Source organism: Mercurialis annua, linkage group LG1-X (assembly GCF_937616625.2).
Source record: "Mercurialis annua linkage group LG1-X, ddMerAnnu1.2, whole genome shotgun sequence".
Taxonomy (NCBI): Eukaryota; Viridiplantae; Streptophyta; class Magnoliopsida; order Malpighiales; family Euphorbiaceae; genus Mercurialis; species Mercurialis annua.
This window is the reverse complement of record NC_065570.1, coordinates 71,274,372-71,295,702: the sequence shown is the minus strand read 5'-3', so window position 1 is coordinate 71,295,702 and position 21,331 is coordinate 71,274,372. Positions and strand designations below refer to the sequence as shown.

The following is a 21,331-nucleotide window of genomic DNA, read 5'->3' as shown; positions in this document are numbered from 1 at the left end:
ATTAGCTGTGGTAACTTTTTAGTTTTGCTTTTTTTTTTACTTTAGTTTATACTAACAAAAATAAAAATAACAAAACAAATATATGTATAAAGAAAGAATCCCATGTGACTTAAGGGTAGAGATGATGTCTGGTAAAAGAGAAACCCTAGACGGGCCCACAGACGAAGATATTCTCTTTTTTACCCCTAATAGTATGACTTTTGCATTAAAAGGAGCTAAAGGTCAACTCTACCTCACTGTCTCCAACCTATAACTTTCTTTTTTCTGTTTCTTTTTCCATCCGATTTTAACGAGTCATCAAATCTAACGGCTATTCTCTCCCCTTTTGACCTTATCTCATCATTTCCATCAGAGGGTCTCAAACACTCATTTTAGACTAGGCCCCACTATTTAACAGAGGTAGTCAATATGCTGACAGTTCTTCTCCACGTGGAGGCCAGTCATTTGTTAGTACCTTTGACGGCAAAGGAATACACTAAAGAGAAGGCATCAGTTTGACTCTAAAATCTCTCTCTATTTCTTTCCTTTTTTTAATTGCTTTTTCTTTCGTTTTAAATTCTCTCTCTTTCTTTATTTCTTCAATCTGATTCTCTCTCAGTTGAGTTCTTATAAATTTATACTCTCCTTGTTGCATGGTATATTGATAAGATGGCTGTGGAACTTATGATGGGGTATTCCGGCGATAGTTTTGCAGGTAAAATGCAAGAAAACGCCGTTAAAGAAGCTGCCACTGCCGGGATCCAAAGCGTGGAAGAGGTTATTAAGTTGATCCAACAGAATCACATTCATCAACATAAACAACAATTACATCAGAAATGCTACTCCGAATCGGACGATATCATGGCCGTTACAGATGTCGCCGTTAACAACTTCAAGAAAGTCATTTCTTTGCTCGGCAGAACCTCAAGAACGGGACATGCACGGTTTCGCAGAGCCCCTGTTTCCTCTGGCTCTCCGCCTCAACAAGAAGATCCAAAACCAGTTGCCCAGCAGCAGAAACAGCAAGTTCAAGAACCAGGATCCTCTAAACCAGTAATTAATCCGCCTCAAATAGAACAAGTTTCTGCCTTTAAGGTATATCAACCGACCCCGGTTCACCGGTTACCTCCTTTGCCCAACAATCACAACCACCACCACCATTTTCATAACCAGCAACAGCATCAGAAGACCCCTCTTTTAGTGACAAAGAACGGGTGTTTAGAGAGAAACGAAGCGGCTCCTTCTTCTATTAATTTCTCTAATTCACCGTCCATTTCTGCAGCTACTTCGTTTATTTCTTCTTTAACAGGGGAAACTGATAACACTAGCCTACATCGATCTGTGTCATCCGGGTTCCAATTCATTGCACAACCCGGTTCATCTTCTGGTAAACCTCCTTTATCCTCAACTTCACTCAAAAGAAAGTGTAGTTCCATGGATGATGCTGCTCTTAAATGCGGTTCCTCTTCCGGTCGCTGCCATTGTTCCAAGAAAAGGTTTGTTTTCTATTTTTGTCACAATTGTGAACTCTTTGTTGGATTAATTTAGATTGGTTTATTCTAAATCTCATCGTTATGGTTAATTAAACAGAAAATCAAGAGTTAAGAGAGTAATTAGAGTCCCTGCAATTAGTAGCAAGATGGCTGATATTCCACCAGATGATTATTCCTGGAGAAAATATGGTCAAAAGCCCATCAAAGGCTCACCTCATCCAAGGTTGGTTTGCAATTTAATTAGTTTTTCAATTCATAAATTGATTGAGTTTGAGCTATAAATTTCTAAAATATGATTTACTGATTTTGTTTAAATTTATGTTTATCAGAGGATATTACAAGTGCAGTAGCATGAGAGGATGCCCAGCTCGTAAGCATGTGGAGAGAGCTCTGGATGATCCAATGATGCTCATTGTAACTTACGAAGGTGATCATAATCACTCACACTCCATCGCTGATGCATCTGCGGTTCGAGTACTCGAATCATCTTGATAAATGTCAACTCATCCATCGGTCCAGAGAAGCATCAGGAAAAAAGTAACGTTCGGTTCAATCACAGCCGTTCATAATGATCTGTGGATTAAAGTCAACGGAAGAGAAAAAGCTGAGTGGGTTGATTAAGAAAGAAGATTGTTATAGGATTCCTATGTTTTTGTCTTCTTTTTAGTTTTTTAATCTCCAAAAAAAGGAAGATTAGGAAAAGAGTAGATATTGTGGATTTGGTGGGGAGTTGAATCATGCAGGCAGTGGGGAAGTTTTTTTTTTCTTTTTTTAATGCTCTTATACTCTCATCTTTTAGAATTGTTCATTTATTAATATATAAACACAACTTTATATAATTATATGGTGGTGGATCTTATGACCTTTGCCCACTTGAATTTGTTCCATTTTCCACTCATGTTTTGTGCATTTTTTTTCCTTCAATTTCATGGGTGTAGTTTAAATTCGAAGTCAATGGGCTTAAAAATACAAACGTTTTTTTTAGTTTTTGTATCATTTTTCTTTTGATTGAGAAACAAATTGAGACATAATTTATTGGGTTAATATATAAAAATTCACAAACTTTACACGTTTTCTCATTTTAATCACGTAATTTAAATTTTCTCATTTTCATGCACGAACTATCACTTTTTTTTTAAATTCATGCACGGTGTTGAGGTAGTCACGGCTCCATTGGTGTAATTCGCTGATGTGGAGGTCATTTTACACCAATGGATGAGTGTCATCTCAGCACCGTGTATGAATTTGAGAAAAAGTGGTAGTTCGTGCATGAAAATGAGAAAATTTAAATTGCGTGATTAAAATGAGAAAACATGTAAAATTCGTGATTTTTTTTGACATTAACCCTAATTTATTACATTCGGTTACTTATTAATATAATTATTTTAGAAATTTTAAATCACATACAATTAGAAATATAAATAACCCGAGTTGAGTACAAATTATACTAAACTCAATATTATAAATTTGGCTTAATCACTAAAAAATGCCAAATATTTATGTTTTGTGTCAGTTATAACCAAACCTTTAAAAATCACCAGATTTAGCCAATTTCGTTATATTATATTTCTTTTTCAGTCATTTTTTAATCGAACCGGATTTGTTATCCCCATGCAGTGGCGGAACCAGTACTCCAAACTAGGAGGGTCGAAATTTTAACATTCGGCTATTTAGAAGAATAAAACGACATTAAATACATATAAATCTGTTAATTTATAATTCTAGGGGCGGTTTCTAGGGGCGGTTATAACCGCCCCTACGAGAAAACCCTAAAATTTTTTACTTTTTTTAATTTTTTTCCGGCGAGGAGGGTCGGCCGACCCTCTTCGACCCTCCCTAGTTTCGCCCCTGTCCCCATGTCATCCATGTCACTTCCAACTCTGCAAATTAGCTGACATGGCAACATCTCAAACCACCAATCCAACTTAACCGAACCAAATATTAAACCAAATAAAATCAAATCCAATTAAATCAAATTCAGGGACCGTTTTTCGGTGATTAAGCCTATAAATTTTGCTTTCTTTGTAAAATATAAATAAATAATTTTTTGTAACCCGGTGATTCAAATTTGAAGCCTATTCTTCTTAAATAGCGCTTATTTTCCACTTAAGTTAACCTATCTTATCATTTGATGTTAAATAAGTTCTAATTTCAATTTTTAATCTCGAATTCGAGCTCCAATGACATCCAATTTAATAAGTACTCTCTCCGGTTCATAATATTTGTCGCATTTGAAAAAATAATTGGTCCATAATATTTATCACTTTAACATATCAAGAAAATATTAATTACTATTTTTCCAAATTTACCCGTAATTAATTTATTGAATGAATACAACAATACAAATAGAAATAATAGTCATAAATGTTAAAGTTTCACGATAAGGATAACTTGTTGTCTATAAGTTCAGACGTACTATTTACTTTTTTAGTTTTTATGTCAAAGACAAATGCGATAAATATTATGAACCTGAGGGAATATAATAAAAGAAATAAACTTACATTTAAAGTTTTTAAAAAATGATGTATTAAAAAGATAAATTATTATTTAAACTCGTAAATCTCTCATCAAACATCTATGCGAGCTGGATTAGATACAAAATTCAAATAATTTAAACACAATTCAAATTTTTCCAATTAATTTAATTTGTATTTTGAATTGATATCTAATAACTAGCGAATAAGAACTGATTTATAGTCTTGTCCATAAAGTTTGAATAGAGTTGTCCCTTTATTAATTGTTTGACTGTGCGATTTGTAGTGCACTGTGCGGTGGTGATTTGATTTTTTTTAATTCAAAGATACTCTAGTTATTAGCGAAGTTAATAAGAATTACTCCCTCCGTCCCGTTTAAGAAGGGAGAAATGACTTTTTCACATATATTAAGAAAGCATTAACTACTATAATATTTTCTTATTTTACTCCTATTTATGATAGTGTTGTATTTTGTGTATAGACTAATAATTATTAATTATAAAAAAAGAAAAATGGTTAAAAAAAGAAAATTCATATAAATTGGCACAAAAAACACGATATGGCCTTCTTAAGTGGGACAAATAAAAATGGGATATGTCCCTTCTTAAATGGGACGGAGGGAGTACTTGTTAGTATTACATACTCCCTCCATTTGTTTTAATTGTCCATTTAGCAAAAGTTGCACATATTAAAAAAGTGGGGTTTTTGTCTTAAATTATGGGAATAAATACTCATATAACCCTATTATATAATAAATGCTTATGTAAATTGAGTCATAGAGTCGTTTATTAGGGAAAAGATAAATTTAAAACATAATAGCTAATAGAGAAATTCTTAGGTAGACTCAGTTCACCACGTCATCCGTGGACTAACCCTATCACATAATGACACGTCATTAAAATGATGGCAATCTTGTAACATTACTATTCAAAGTGTAAATAAGTAATAAACGAATTTACAAGATTGCCATCATTTTAATGACGTGTCATTATATGATAGGTTTAGTCCACGGATGACGTGGTAGACTCAGTCTACATAAGAATCTCTCTAGCTAATATTATCTTGAATTCCTAAAAAGACAACTATTAATGGAAAAATGCATTTGCCTAAAGTGACAACCTAAGTAGCACGGAAACGGAAACGGAAACGGAAAACGGAAACGATACGAAACGGACACGGGGAAACGAAAGTTTTTCAAAATGAAGGATACAAAACATGGGGGAAACGTGTAAATAACAAAAAAATTGGGATATGTTTATAAAAATATTATTTAAATATTTATAATAATTAACAAAATAATTCAATTTAATATACTAAATATTTAAAATTTTATCAATATATAAAAAAATATAATACAATTCCACACAAATAAGTATATTTGTTGTATCGTGGGTAATGCGAATGTAAAATTTATGATAACTAGGTAGATTTTTTTATTTGTGGGTAATAATTTTAAATTTTTTTACAAATTTTAATTTTTATTATTTACAGAAACGGCCCGAAACATTTAGTACGGGTGTCCAAGAATTTCCGGTTTCCGAAACGTTTTCGAAAAGAGAAACGCAACTTTATCGAAATTTCCGTGCTTCTTAGCTGACAACCAAAAAAAATGGAGGGAATATTTTTTAACCACAACCTGAAAGAGTTCAGAGTCGAATCGCCAAACTTATACAGAGCAGAAAGAGTTTAGCCACTAGACCAAACCTTCTAAGTGTGTATGATGGTGATAGGTAACAGTACTAATTATATGTATAGGATAAACACTTTTGTATGTTCTCCGGTGGTAGCACTAGGGGTGAGTACGGTTCGGAGAAATTCGGGGACTGATAAATCTCCGGAACCAAATTAAAAGTCGGAGATATCGAAAATTGGATCTCTGGATCCGTACCAATAATTGATTCGGTTTAGTTCGGAGATTTTATTTTTTGGTACGGGGATTCGGTTCTAATCGTTTGGTACAGTTCGATACGGATATCACCAGAACCACGGATATTGTTTTATTTTAAAATATGATCTCTACTATATTATAATATATTATTTTGATTTTTAAAATTAATTAGCTGCTTATTCATTTTTTTTATATTTTCAACTATCACAAATAAATAATCATCAATAAAATAAAAAGGCACAATATGTATATTATCGTTTGATTTAATATTAATTTTTTGATTAAGGGTACTTTTATCTATTCTCAAGTATAAATTATATCATTTTTGTTAAAACTATGTAATTTGGTCAATAATAAAAAATAATAAATATATAAATTGTTCATATCAATTTTTTAAAAATATTTTTAATAATTATTAAATATTTGACAAATTCATATAATTTTATAAATAATTTTAATGTTTTGTAATTTAAAGTTAATATGAATACAACAATCAAATTAAAAGTAGAATAATATATATACAATATAATTTCGGTTCTTCGGGTATAAGTTCGGTATTTCGGTTCGGTTCTCGGTACTGTTATTTTTAAAAGATCCAAAATCATACCAATAAAATTTTCGGTACTGTTCGATTCGAGAAAAGTCAATAGTCAACGAATATTTTTCGATTCTAGATATTTTCAATCCGGTTTTTAGTTCGATTTTAGAGATATCCAGGATCTTAGCATTACCTCCAGGTAGCATCATTTTTAATAGAAAGAAATGAAATGAAATGAAATGAAGGGGTGTAGCTGTTATTTGTTGGATTTGGAAAATCTGAAAAGTAAATTTTGTATACGACTTCTATATAATGCAAAGTCAAAAGGAATCGGTTGGGGTTATCATAATTGTCTCCCACTCTCGCCATTCTTAATTTTATTTCAAAACTTCTATTCAACACCATAAATATATCCGTTATAAAAACTAACTTTAAATCTTTCTTTTGACAAAACAGAAATTATGACTATTAAAATAGTAAGTCAAAAGCTTTTATAATTGCTGTAATAACAAAAAAAAAATGCGGAGTGTCATACAATCTTTTGTTTTCAAAGTTTTTATTGGTTTTCTTGGAGTTGAATTCTTGAGTTGAGTTTTATGTATCTGACAGAATCTCATAGAATATGCTGAAGAGTATTGCCTGCACTACCAAAAACGTTTGCTCTATGGTCAACCATAAGAGTGGAATTAAAAATTAAAATTAGCATTTGCTTAGTGCTAATGTGTCTTACACTATGTTTGATGAAAATAAATACTAAGAAGATTATGTAGAAAATACTTATATTGATTAATTTGAAACTTATTAATTTTTTCATTCTGTGAATTAATTATATGTTTGGTTTCAATTCTAGTAAACTTGATAAATTTTTAAAATGTATTTTTAGAGTGTAAGGTTTTTTTTAGTGATAGTAAGAAATATTTGTGACATTTAACAAATAACAACAAAGAATTTTTTTTTTGAAAGAATAAAATATTTTTTAAAAATTTAGAATATAACATTTATTTTAGTTTATATTCTTTGAAATAATTATCCGTTTATTTGTTTAGGACATAGAATTTAATAATTATTTATACTCTAAATATTTTTCCGTGGTGATGATCATTTCAGTTTCATCTATCAATGTAACAGCATCTTATGTAGAAACTAGAAAGTCTTGTAGTTGTGTGGGCTTTAAATGTTTCACTTGGCATTCATTGGATTTCATTAATATTTGGTCAAGTGGAAGTTTGGTTTAATATCAGGCAGAAATATTATTTAGATAATATGTCAGGTTGGATTTAGTTGGACTGGAATCCACTCATTTTTGCCCTCCTTAGATGCCAGTTTGAGCTCAAACCATTCACAGTCACAAGACAAGCCCAATTTTTTTTCTTTAGTTTTTCTGAAAAACTCCCTAATCTTATAAACTAATTGCAAAAATATGGATTAATTTTTTTTTTTGAAATCAATATTTATTTGACTGGAAATGATTTTATAAATATACGCGAGTTGTAAAAAAATGTTTGCACAAACAAACACACAATTAGGAGCGTAAATCAAGCCGAGCTGAGATTTTGAGTGTTTATATTCAGCTCATTTAACGGATAAGGTGCTCATATAAGGTTCATATTCGTTCGAGTTTTGTGTTCATGTTCAGTTTATTTAGATTTTATAATGTTCATATTCACCTCGTGTTTATTCATTTAACTGCTAATCGAAAAGGCTTGCGAACAACTCGGAGTTGTTCGTTTAGCTGTTAATCAAACAGGCTCGCGAACGAGTTTGCGAACAAGCTCGATAAGTACCAAACGAGCCCGTTCGTTTAACAGTTAAAACATATAAAATTTGTGAGCACAAAAATACGTTAGTTTCTTATATCAAAACTACATAGTTTTGTTAAATCTATGTAATTTTAGAATTAAATAAAATATTTGTGTAAATTGATTTAAATATGAGTCAGTTCATGAACACCTAATCGAATTTTTAAATGAGCTTGTTCACGAACCACTAATTCAACTGTTTGTGAACGTAAACGAGTAGAACACTACTATGTTAACTCATACTCGGCTCGTTTAAATTATCGAGCATAAAATCAAATTGGAGCTCGGTTCGTTTAAAATATGAACGAATAATTTTTCAATAACTGGATCTAAATTTCATTGACTAATCTACTTTCTCTGTTTATTTTTTCTGGTCAGGAGTATCTCTTAAACTCTCTAATTGCTATGTCAAGATTTGAAAAAAAAAATAGATACTAATTTCATTTTTTAGGAGAGCAAGGAAGTACGAGGTATTGGATTTTTTTTTTATCTAAGATGGTAATCGATTTTTTAGAGTCTCAATTGTTAGTTTGTTAGTTACCGAGGCGTGATTCGAACCCACAACCTCTTAATGCACTTAGAGATGCCTTAATTATCCAAGTTAGGCCACATTGGCGAGGTATTGAAATTAATAGTCATGAAATGAATTTCTACAAAATAGGTTAATTCAGATATATTTTAAAAAAATTATCTCCAAGACGTACATAATTATAATGCGATTTCATGCAATGCTAGGAAGTTCCAGCTATGACATGGTATCTAAAATGTAATTTGATTTTCATGTGAACTCATTCACGTTTCACAATGAGTATAATATATACACCTTTTCTACGTCCAAAAAATTTAAAACTTTATACATGATAGATATTTGAAAAGAAAAATAGATAAATAAATTGAAAATAAAAGAACATTTTTATGGATTAATTTAAAAATATCACATAGTTGAACATTATTTGAGAAAATCGCATTGATCAACATAATAATATATAATTTTTTAATTTCAATTTGCATCTTCAAAAGATTTTTTATTTTTCAAAAATTTAATGGTGTCAAAAGCCAATTTTTTTTTATAAATTTGTCCAAAATTTTCAGAGTTTATAAATCAATACTAATTTAATAATTTTGTTGCAATTTTAATTTTTTTAATTAATTTAATTATTTCAATTTCCAATCGAATTATTTGAAAAGAAAAATAGATAAATAAAATTGTAAAAATCAGCTTCTAATCCAAAAAAAAAATCAGAAACAACATCGAAATTTCATTTTAAATTTCCTAATTTTTGATAGTTAAAGAAAAAAAACAAGTTTAAAGCTAAATTGAATGAAAAATGCAATTTAATATTGTACTGACGTGGAACATACAATTAAATTGATTAAAAAATTAAATAGAATTATAACTGGATAGTCAAAATTGATATAGATTAATAAATTTCAGAACAAATTACAACTTCTTTTTAAAAAAAATGATTCTTTATGACACCATTTACCCTTTGAACAAAGCAAAAACTTGGGACATCTTAGATAAAGAAAGGAATTAAAGCATCTTTTGATCCTTGTATTTGTACTCATTACCCCATATCATCTCTTATCTTTCAAATTAAATTATCTAACATCTCAACTTATAGATTTTGCCTATTTAATCTTTAAAGCTGCCATTTTTATAATTATATGATCCCTCAATGTCCAAGTGGACCGAGTGTATGATTAAAACCAAAAGAGGTGTGTGAACATATATTTTTAACTGACGTGTCATATGGTTACGACATATTTTTAACTTTTGAATTTGCATTTTTTCACCCATAAAACCTTTAAACTTGTAATATTTCACCCATCTGATCCCTTTAATTTTTAATTTAACTCATTTGACTTCTCATTTTTTGTGATGTGTCGAGTTAGATCGCGACCGAATCAGTTTTTTTTTACCACATTAGTGTATTTATGCCTTATTTTTTTAGAAGTTAAACAAGCAAATTTTACATGTTGAGACTTCACATAAGTTAAAATGGAAGATAAAAAGTCAAATGAATTAAGGAGTATAAATTAAGATGTCAAAAGATGTATTAAGCCTAAAAGGAAAGCAAAAATGTTTTTATATGATAAGGTGGTGGGCTAATGCATAAAAAGCTTGAAGAGGCTCCTTCGCCATTTTATTTTTTCCGATAAAGCACTAAAATATGAATTCTATTTTTCTGAAAAAATTAGTACAAAATTAGTTTTAAATAGATTACTTTTTAATAATATAATTTTTTATTTTATACACTATATTTTATTTATATTTATATTTTTCTATTTTATAAATGTCTTAAACATATATCAAAGCCATGTCTTTAAAAAATTTCATATGTATAGACGATGTATTTTTTTATAATTAAAGTTAAAAAATATAAGAAAATGATTTTTTTTATTTTTTAGTTCAAGATATTTTTTTTGAAATTAAAATGTATATTAAAAAATTTGAATAGTTTTGCGGTTTTTTTCAAATGATTTGATGTTGATACTTCTTTGACTTTTGAATAATATAAATTTTTTACCTAAATTTGGATATTCATGAATTATATCCATATAAAATTCACTAATCTGGAATTGTAGATCAAGTATACGAGAAAATCAATCCATGAACATTTACTCTAAATGAAAAGATTTCTTTTACATTTGTTATAGACAAAATGAATTTAAATATCCACAAAACGAAATTGATAAATATATCTTAAATAAAATGTTATGTCAGTTTGGTCCATCGGTTAAACATCTTGAATTAATTTTAGTATTATACAAAAATAGCAAATGAAAAAAAAATAAGATATGATAAAATATCATAAGTTAAGTTCTGTGACGAGTTAGTCCATATTTAATTGGCGAAAATATTCACTTTTTGATAAATAATGTAAAAATTGCTAACAAATTGACAACACCACAATTTTTTGATTAAATTAAATAGATAGTTTCTTAAAATTTATATGTTATTCTTTAATTTTAAACTAAATTATTGTAAGAAACAATAAATTAAGTTCATATTAATTTTTTTTATTAAAGACATATCTATCAATTTTACTATAATTTTGGATATTATAATCCATTTTACCTTTTGTTATAATATCATAATTACGAACACATTTTATTATAATAGAAAAAAATAAATTGGATTTTTAACCATAATTTTGAATTTGTAATCAATATAAGTGTTGCGTGACAATGTAAGAGATAAATTACACAATTCTCGAGTTTAGCCACACCAATTGTGCTAGATTGTTATAACAAAAACTATAACCTCTAAGGGCTTTCTTGACTAAACAATAAGCCATCTAATTACGAGTTCTTTTCACAAAAAGGAAGGAATGTGGCATTATATTTTCCGATAACTTTGCAGTCTTGCACTATCAGATTGCAGTTATAATCCACGCTGGAGCCTACAGACATTGCATCAATAATAATCTTGGCATCCCCTTCAAAAATGACCTCCGGAAGTTGAAGTCGCACTGCCAGTTTAATGGCATCACGTAAGGCCATTGCTTTGACGCACAAATAACCAGTGGCAGCAGAATGATTGGCTTTACCGCAGTGATTCTGAACAACACAAGCTCATGTTCCAGATTTGAAGTCCGCGTGGAAGGCTCCGTGGAAGTTGATTTTGAAGTGATTCACTGACCCTGTTTCAACAAATCTCAGGATTTAATCCTGAGTTCATTCAACAGCTAAAGTTAATACTAAACAAAGAAATTGATAATTTTCTGATATGTGCAATTGCTGACCCCTCAGGAAAGCTATACATAAGAAAAAAAGACGCTAATGCTTTTATTCACTTTAATACTTTTTCGACTAAAGTAATAAAGTACCAACATTCCTTATCAGCCAATTATTGGCGTATAATATACAATTCTGCCTAATAATTGAGGCAGGAGCCGCAGGACACAGATTATTCATATTTTTCAAACTTGACAGTGGTAATAAGTAAAAACATCGATTAATTCCACTATTTAATTAATAACTGTTGGTGACTGGATTAACCGTCTCTAATCAAAATATTTCTTCTTTGAAAAGTGAACTATAACGTTGAAAAGGAGAGCTAGTTACCAAAATAAAGTGCATATATGGAGAACAAAGATGATTAGATTGATTGGTTGATTTTGTTAATTTTAGCTACTTTTATCCATATTTCAATATGGCAAAACCCATAAGTTAACACTCTCTAATTTTTATTATTTGATGAATGATTCTCTAATTTTTTAATAATCTGTAGTTAGACCCTCCAACTTTAATTTTATTTAATTGGATCCCTATATGATAAAATTTAAAGGTTAGGGAGATAAATGACCCTTTTTTATAATAAAGTAAAAGTTCAGGACCCAAATATATGTTTTACCAATCTTTAGCTACTTTTATCCAAAGCAAAAGAATAAAGACGGAACAAAATAAAGAACCCCATCCCTATCAGAATGCAATATAGGATCATCAATCAATGAGCAACACCTTGTATAAGTAGTCTATCCATTAATTATACTATTACTGTATCCTGACAGAACTCTCTTCTAACAATGTCACCTATTTTCCTTCTCCTTGTCTTAATCCTGCAAACATATTTATGTTCCTTTCAATCTCTCGCCCAAAAATGTCCTCTGCCTCCAAGATGTCCTCCGATTTCACCGCCACCACGTCCTCGTCCTTTCCCTCGTGTCCGCCCTCGACCGCCTTTATACCCTCCTTCACGCCATCTCATGCCTCGCCAACCTGCCGCAAATCCTGGACCCTTATCTAGTAGAACTAGAATTCTGTTTATCACTCAGCAACTTAAACGGAACATTACGTCTGACCCTAAAGGCTACACTGCCACATGGGTCGGAAACAATTACTGCCTCTTTAAAGGGTTCTTTTGCGATACGGTTCCTGACAGGAACATCACCGGACTCGCTTCTGTCGATTTTAACGGGGCTAATTTTGGCGGTAACTTGAATTTCTATCATTTTATCATGAATTTGCCTGATATAGCCATTTTCCATGCGAATTCTAACAATTTCAGTGGCCCAATTAGTCCAAACCTCAGTCAGTTGCGGTACTTCTATGAACTTGATTTGAGTAACAACAATTTCAAAGGAGGATTTCCAACAAATGTTCTTGCAGTACAAAGGTTAAAATTTGTAGACATTCGTTTCAACAATTATCTCGGTTCTGTTCCAGCTCAAGTATTCAATATCGACACGGATGTTCTTTTCATAAACAATAATAATTTCAATCAGACAATCCCCACAAACTTCGGCAATACTCCAGCACTGTATCTCACAATAGCTAACAACAAATTTACAGGATCCATCCCAAGAAGTATCGGCCGAGCCTGGAATACTCTGACAGAGGTCGTGTTCTTAGGCAACGGCTTGACAGGCTGTTTACCATTCGAAATCGGCTACTTGCAGAAGGCGACATTGTTGGATGTTGGCAGAAACTTACTCACGGGTCCAATTCCTCAATCTTTTGGCTGCTTGGCGAAATTGGAGTACTTAAATATGGGTCATAACATGTTTTACGGGCCAATACCTGAGGTTTTATGCAGGCTGCCAAATGCATTTAATTTTACACTGACTTATAACTATTTCACTCAAGTTGGTCCACAATGCAGGATTCTGATAAGAGCAAGAAGATTAAATGTGAATAATAATTGCATTTTAGGGTTGCCTAATCAAAGACCAGCGGCGGAATGTGCGAGGTTTTTTGCGAAGACGAGGAGTTGTGCTCGTGAGACTAGTTTTTCTATTATTCCATGTAGTCTTCCTGCTACTTCCATGAAAATACAGTCACCTCCTGCTGAAAATGAAGCTCCTCCTGCTCCACAAACCTATAAGGCCCTGGAAAAACCTTCTCACCATTGATTGGTGGATTCATGTTAGAGATTGTTGTGGTTTAGGTATTGCATTGTGTTTGATGTTTGTTAGTGTTTTATTTAGGACGTGCAATTACTTATATATCTGCAAATTGTTGTTTTTTCCAACTTCTTCGCTGTCTTCAACATTATTATCTACTGTTGGTACACACAAAATTAAGTTGAAATTTTCCTCTTTTCTCTTGATTTGTTTTCAATTATTATTTTTGCAGTTGCTAGCAACCGTCTCTTTTCATGTTATTTTATTTTAATCAAATTTAATAAATAATCAAAAAAATCATCTTCATTATTTTAGTCCGTTAAAATTCAACGACGAAACATATATTAAATTCAATTTATTCGCGAATAAGAATTAGAGATTGATGAAGACCTTTCGGCAATAAAAACGGAATCATTTAGTGGGTTGAAGTAGTTTAAATCTTTTTGAAAATATTTTATTTAATTGTTTGTATTTTTTTATAGAAAATTTATATGTTCATTTTGTGGAAGGTTGGTTTGCCATTTCTTAAAAAAATTATCAGTCTTTTATAATAATATTAAATATTTAATTCTAATTATATTAAAAAATTGTATAATTTTTGTTTTTATTTTGTAGAACGACATGTGAGTAATAATAAAGAGATAATTGTTAAAGCATTTTATTCTATATCAGATTATTAAGATTACGTTTATATTTTTTTAATTTTTGTATACTTATAGAAGATTTTTTTTAGTAAAAAAATATGCAACCTATGGAATTACAGACTCTTAATGTAATATGCATTACTTGTTGTATCTTTTTTTTATGGGATGTTTATAAAAATATTTATGAAGTAAAAATATTTACCAATCTAATGTCAATACTATAACTTAAAAATTATATCCCAACGCCCTTCTAAATTTATTTATTTTCCTCTAGTACTTTGTTCTTTTTACTCCAAATTCTGTTTCAACATGTTTTTCTAAAAACAGTTTTAAATGGTGTTTAAAAACACAGTTTGCAATCCTTTTTATAAAATAATTTTTGAAAAAGTTTCAAATGGTTTCAAATAATTTCAAAGTTTTTTGAACGTTTTTTCTAGCAACCGTTTTTAAATGGAGTTTTTGAAACAGTTTCTAAAAAAATGTACTTTTATAAATTTAGGGAATATGGGTAAAAAATTAAAATAAAAAAGTAAAAATAGAATTTCAATACCAAAGTATTTAAAATAGAAATGAAAATAGAGTATTATATACAAATTGCCTTTTCTGATTTCTTGACAAAATGCTCCCAAGTAATCATGCTACAGGCTCCAAACAAGTAAACTCCCACAGGGCCACAGCCCTCAAATTGATAGATAGTCTGTCCAACTCAAACCCTGGTAAGCTCAGGACTAGAGGTGGCAATTTTCACCCATACCCATCTACTCATCTATACCCACTCATTATATAAAAGGTATGGGTTATAAAAGGGTAGTTATATGTTAAATGGATAGTAAATGAGTAAAAATCTTTGGCTGAATACATAGTTTGACCCCTGAACTTGTACCCTTTTACCCATCTAACCTCTAAACTTGACGTCTCACCTATCGAACCTCTGAACTTGTTAAATAATCCGATTTGACCCCAGAACTTGATAAAAACGTAAACATTGAACCCCTCCGTACACAATTTCTTCTAGAATGTTTCAAGTGACAGGTGGCACGGAGGGGTTCAATATTTACGTATTTATCAAGTTTAGGGGTTAAATCGGATTATTTAACAAGTTCAGAGGTTCGATAGGTGAGACGTTAAGTTTAGAGGTTAGATGGGTAAAAGTGTACAAGTTCAGGGGTCAAACTATGTATTAAGCCAAAAATCTTTCAACCCATTAAAATAAGGGTTATAAAAGGGTTTGACATGGGTACCTATGCTCTACACATAATGATCCAATAGGCAAAATTGGTTGAATGACACATGTCAATTTAAGAGTATTTGAGTTTTTTTTTAGAATATCAAATAAATTTTAAATTTCAAAATTAATATTTAAAACTCATAATGAACTAAAAAAAGTTTTTCAAATTTTTTTTTTATCAGAAAATATTATTTCCAGAATTTTTTTTTTCGGAATTTTTTTTTCTTTCTAGAACATATTTTTTCTGGAAAATATATTTTTTTGTCGGAAAGTATTTTTTTTCCGAAACATATTCTTTCTAAAAAAAATTTCTCTAAAATTCATTAATTCTCATAAGATGTACAATTAAAATGTAATATAATTTAAATTTTAAAAAGTCAATTATTAACATTATACATATAAAGTGGGTTAATGGGTGGATTAAGGTCATATAGAGTTATAAGGGTATGGAAATCCATATAAATTTATAACCCTACCCATTTAAACCTAACCTATATCCACCTAAACCCACCCATTTGCCATCTCTACTCAGTACCATACGGAGTATTATTTTAGTTCAACTTTGATTTTGATTCGGTCCGAACCGAATGTACATGTAAGCACCACCCAGTTGGATCCATTATTGCAGGAAACGAAAATAGGAATCCACCCACTGGCGAAAGTTAGAAGTTGAGTTTTCATCTTTTTCCTTTTTCTTTCGACAAAGGCAATAGGGCAGTTCCATTAGAAAAAGGATAAAATGATAAAACTGGAATAGCATAATTAATTCCTTTTAGTCATGACAGCAAGCTTAGGTCTCGCTTAATTGGGGTAAATAGATTAGGAAAATTATACTTTTCGAAAAGTAGCAAATATTTTTTATTTGATTCAATTTACACATTCTATTTTCCGAAAAGTTGGATGTTTGACTTCCCTTTAATTAAGGAAGTAACTTCCCTAGCAAAACCCAAGGAAATAGAACTTCCCTAACATTTTTATTGTATTTTCCTAATTTAATCTTAATTTTTTTTTTAAATTTATATAAAAATTATCATAGGACATTTTTGTCTTTTAATTAAAAATTTAGTTTCGTACTTTCCGTAAAATAAAAATCAAAACAAGCAATATTTATCAACTTGCTGATAAGTTAACTTTTCAGGAACTATACTTCCCGAAAATTGTTATAAAACGAACCAAGCGAGGCGTTATTTTAATCTTCTTCTTTTTTCATATCGAAATAGATACTATATAAAATTAAATTTCATACTGCAATGTGTACCCCACTCTACTAATACCACAAACTATGCCAAGTAATTAAGTTTAGAATGAGAGTGTTACTGGTTACATAAATTTAAATATCTCCAATGCTTTTTGGGTCTGCAAATTTTGAATAAAAACCTAAAAAAAATTAATGTAAAGTAGGTGAAGAAGAAGAAGAACTAGAGAGATGGATGATTCTGGATATGTGGCAGTCTGCTATAAGTTACAGGTCACTTTCTTGTTTGCCACCTCTTTTAGTCTTTGCCATATACAAACAATAATTTACACACCTTCTCATCAACTAAAAATGTCCACTAAATTACTAATTTCTCTCCTCTCCATAATTCTCACTTCTTTCCTTCTCAACAGTTCAGCAGTAAGAGTCAAGAACACACCCAAAAGCTGCAAAAATGAAAATTTCAAGAATCACAAATTACCAGTGCCACTAGACTGTCAAAAACCACTGGTGGTTCCTCTACCACCAACACCATTACTCCCAGCTCTCCAAACACAGCTCTTGAAATTTCTTGATCAAAGGCTGGCTGTAGTATACCCCGTCATCCAAAACTTCAAGTCCACCATCACCTCTGATCCTTTCGGCATCACCAAGACATGGGTGGGCTCAAATATATGCACTTACAAAGGCTTCTTCTGTGATAATCCTCCTGATAACAAGTCAGCTATATCTGTTGCTTCTATAGACTTCAATGGCTTCCAACTTTCTGCTCCTTCTCTTAATGGGTTTCTTGATCAGCTTCCTGATATTGCTCTCTTTCATGCAAATTCCAATTTCTTTTCCGGTACCATCTCTCCCAATATCTCTAACCTAATCTATCTCTATGAGCTTGACATTAGTAACAACCTTTTTACAGGTCCGTTCCCCACAGCTATTCTTGGTATGAACGGATTAACATTCTTGGATATTAGGTTTAATTTCTTTTCTGGTTCAATTCCACCTCAATTATTTGCTCAAGAACTCGATGCTCTGTTTCTCAACAACAACAATTTCATGACAAGCTTACCTGAAAATATAGAAAACACCCATATTCTTTATCTAACCTTAGCCAACAACAAATTCACGGGTCCAATACCAAGATCCATTTTCAAGGCGTTTGTTTCCTTAACTGAGGTGTTACTTTTAAATAATAAGCTAACCGGTTGTTTACCTTATGAGATTGGTCTTTTAAAAGAGGCTATAGTGTTTGATGCAGGTAATAATCAGTTAAATGGTCCGTTACCGTTAGCATTGGCTTGTTTAGAGAAGGTGGAGCAGCTTAATTTTGCTGGAAATTTGTTGTCTGGTATGGTGCCGGAGTTGGTCTGTAAGCTTGGAAATTTGGTTAACTTATCTTTGTCTGATAATTATTTTATTACAGTTGGACCTTGGTGTAGGGTTTTGATTGCAGAAGGGGTTCTTGATGTAAGAAACAATTGTATTCCTGATCTTCCGTTTCAAAGATCGGTAATGGAATGCGCAGAATTCTATGCACAACCCAAGTTTTGTCCTGGGATGTGGTCTTACAGTTATATTCCTTGTAAGCCTTCTTTCAGCTTAATGATTCCTGAAATGGCTCCTTCACCTTGACCCCTGCATACTGTTATATACATAATTAAAATTCTTATGCTCTGATTTGAATTTTGTAATGTTTCTCAAGATATTGTTTGCATAACTTTTGACTCAAGCTACGGAACAAATTCTCGGCAGTGATTTATCAATTCGTTTTGGAAGATTAAATTATGAGCAAATTGAATGGTTTGTCGCCAAAATAATGCTAGCAGATCTGTTCTATATTTCATAATTTTGAATATAAATGGTGGAGCATATGATGGGATATCATCATATCAATATGCACGCCACATGTGTGAATGGGAAAAGATTTTTTTACACTACAAAAAGGGCATTTAAACCTCACATTTGAAAGAAAACTAACAAGGCCATAGAGGTATCATGTTTAAACTCCGAGTATGGAACAAGTCGTCGTAACGTATTCTATCTGATTCGATTTGAATTAATCGGAACAGTGGCTCTGCGTCAAAAATAATAAAAAATAATAAAAACTAATGGTCGAATAGACAGAACTTCCGCTCTGCCGCTCGTTGAACATAATATTACTACGAGTAGATTGTGCAGAGAAGATATTTTATTTTATATGGTCTGAAAAGAATGAGTGTCAATGGGGTCAGCTTCTTGCTATTGCATATACACAAATAGCTGTTGTTGAAAATATCTTACGATAGGGCACTTCCTCAAACCCTTGATTTCAAACGATGATTGGGTTGAGAATCCAAATTGAGTTTGGAAGAATACTGCAGTAGCCATCCACATTCAGACATTCTTATCTTCTACTCCAAACCATGTGGTCCAGCTCAGAAAGTAACTCATTGAAGCATATAACTATAAGTATGGTGCATTATGCACAGCCTTGTCACTGCTCACTGTTTTTGTTTTATTATGTCTTACTGTGTAATAAAGAGCAGCTTTTGATTAAGTGAGTGGGTTTTGCTGTGTTTCATTGGACTAGGCCTTTGAAATTTATTGCACCACTTCTTTTCAATTTAGTTTATTTCTACATCGCTATTAAAAGAAAAGTTTATTTCTACATGATTTTTGTTTTATATGGAGTAATATGAATGTTAAAAATACCTGTAAGTTGTAATTTGTTGCTTCAGTTTTTTTATGCTCATGTAAAATATGCATAATATTTGGTGAGATCTATCTAGAAGTGTCATTGTGTCACGGCCAACTTGCTTCCATTCTCCTTGGTACTATCAGTTTGAAGAAAAATTCTTGTATAAACTTCAGCATATAAGATTATGAACCATGACATGTGGCGTAATTAAATGTTTTATCCAATTAATAAATATAACATTAATTAGTGATATTTTAATTAAAATTAAATGCTTTTTATTAATTGGATAAGACATTTAATTTGCCACATATCATATATTTAATGGTTTGTTCATAATTTTACGTGGTGAACTAGGTTCACACAAGAAGTTTTCCATTTTGACTAATTACTTGATCAAAATGTAACTAATTGGACTTGAATAAAATATAGGTGGTTGTTTAAGTGGGAATTAATTTTTAACTAGACTGGATTTATATTTTATTTACAGAATCAAATCAATATGAAGTTAGGAAAATAAAAATTAGTGAAAATGCCTAAATTTTTCAAATACTTTATTGATTTATTCGTGAATTAAATAAACATTAACCTGGTTTTTTTATGAACAAAATAGATGTACACTGAAAAAATCAAAGTAGATATAGCAAAAATAATAGAGTATTACCCCAGGCCACAGGTGAAGACAACATAGAAAAATATTTCTCAGATCATAATTAATGGCGTAACCGGTTAAATCTAAGAGGAGCAAACCATAATATTTGTTTTCTATGAGATCAAAATTCATATGAGAGGAGACTATCTAAATTCATCGAACATAAGGTCAACGGCTTTCGAATTTCTGTTTTCAGGATTAAATATATTATTTTTAACTTTTTTTAGTTAATTAAATTTTTAAATTTATATTTCGAAATTAAATAGATCACTTTAGCCAATTTAAATCCTCAAACTTGTATCTCGAAGTCAAATAATTACGCGTTTGAAGTATAAATAGTGGAGGTTACTTGACCATAATTAAAAGAATCTGAAATCTAATTTATTTATTTAATCTCAAAAGATAAATTTAAAAATTTTGTTGATTAAAGAAATCAAAATGGCTAAGTGCAATGACGTTTGTGGGGTCTTTGGGGACACAGCCCTAGGCCCAAGGCTCCATTGCGACTGGACCCCAAGCCCCTCTGGTTCTACATTATTAATCCATATCTTATGCAACTGTGGGCTTACACTTTTCTTTTGGGATGTAAAAGTTGAGGTAACTATATGCCTGCCTATAGAAATTCATTTATTATGAAATTCAAATTATAAAAGTTTATATTGATTTATTTATTTTTATCTAAAGATTTTTAGATTTCATAAAAAGCAAAATTTTAACAGAATGTTGATCAATTAAACCATTTATGATTTTAACAAGATGTTAATCAACATTTAAACCATTTAAGCAATAGCTTATGTTGGTAAAGTTGAAATGAGTTAAAACAATATCGATATATATTTTGCCTGTGATGCACGTGGATTATTTATACTTTCTACCAAAGAAAAAGAAAGCAATATGAAAGAATAATTAAAGATTTTAAAG

At 30.8% G+C, this 21,331-nt stretch overlaps 3 protein-coding genes across 6 annotated transcripts; all 3 read left to right on the top strand.

Moving 5' to 3' along the window:
• Positions 1 to 529: 529 nt before the first annotated feature.
• Positions 530 to 2,344, top strand: LOC126665670 (probable WRKY transcription factor 7). Its single transcript, XM_050358535.2, has 3 exons — positions 530 to 1,475; positions 1,570 to 1,695; positions 1,802 to 2,344. The coding sequence occupies exons 1-3, from the start codon at positions 649 to 651 to the stop codon at positions 1,962 to 1,964; spliced, it is 1,116 nt and encodes a 371-aa protein (XP_050214492.1). The 5' UTR covers positions 530 to 648; the 3' UTR covers positions 1,965 to 2,344.
• Positions 2,345 to 12,651: 10,307 nt separating this feature from the next.
• Positions 12,652 to 14,224, top strand: LOC126665734 (uncharacterized protein At4g06744-like). The gene has a single exon (XM_050358625.2). The coding sequence runs from the start codon at positions 12,704 to 12,706 to the stop codon at positions 14,027 to 14,029; it is 1,326 nt and encodes a 441-aa protein (XP_050214582.1). The 5' UTR covers positions 12,652 to 12,703; the 3' UTR covers positions 14,030 to 14,224.
• A 3,151-nt stretch (positions 14,225 to 17,375) lies between these two features.
• LOC126665049 (uncharacterized protein At4g06744-like) lies at positions 17,376 to 18,813 on the top strand. 4 transcript variants are annotated; one of them, XM_056104379.1, is made up of 3 exons: positions 17,376 to 17,931; positions 18,343 to 18,432; positions 18,508 to 18,813. In XM_056104379.1, exons 1-3 carry the CDS (start codon positions 17,439 to 17,441, stop codon positions 18,714 to 18,716), a joined length of 792 nt encoding a protein of 263 aa, XP_055960354.1. In that variant the 5' UTR covers positions 17,376 to 17,438; the 3' UTR covers positions 18,717 to 18,813. The 4 variants fall into 4 exon arrangements, with proteins under 4 accessions (XP_055960354.1, XP_050213686.1, XP_050213687.1 ...); XM_050357729.2 differs by having other exon boundaries at positions 17,380 to 17,931; positions 18,004 to 18,813; XM_050357730.2 differs by having other exon boundaries at positions 17,380 to 18,432.
• Positions 18,814 to 21,331: the final 2,518 nt, after the last annotated feature.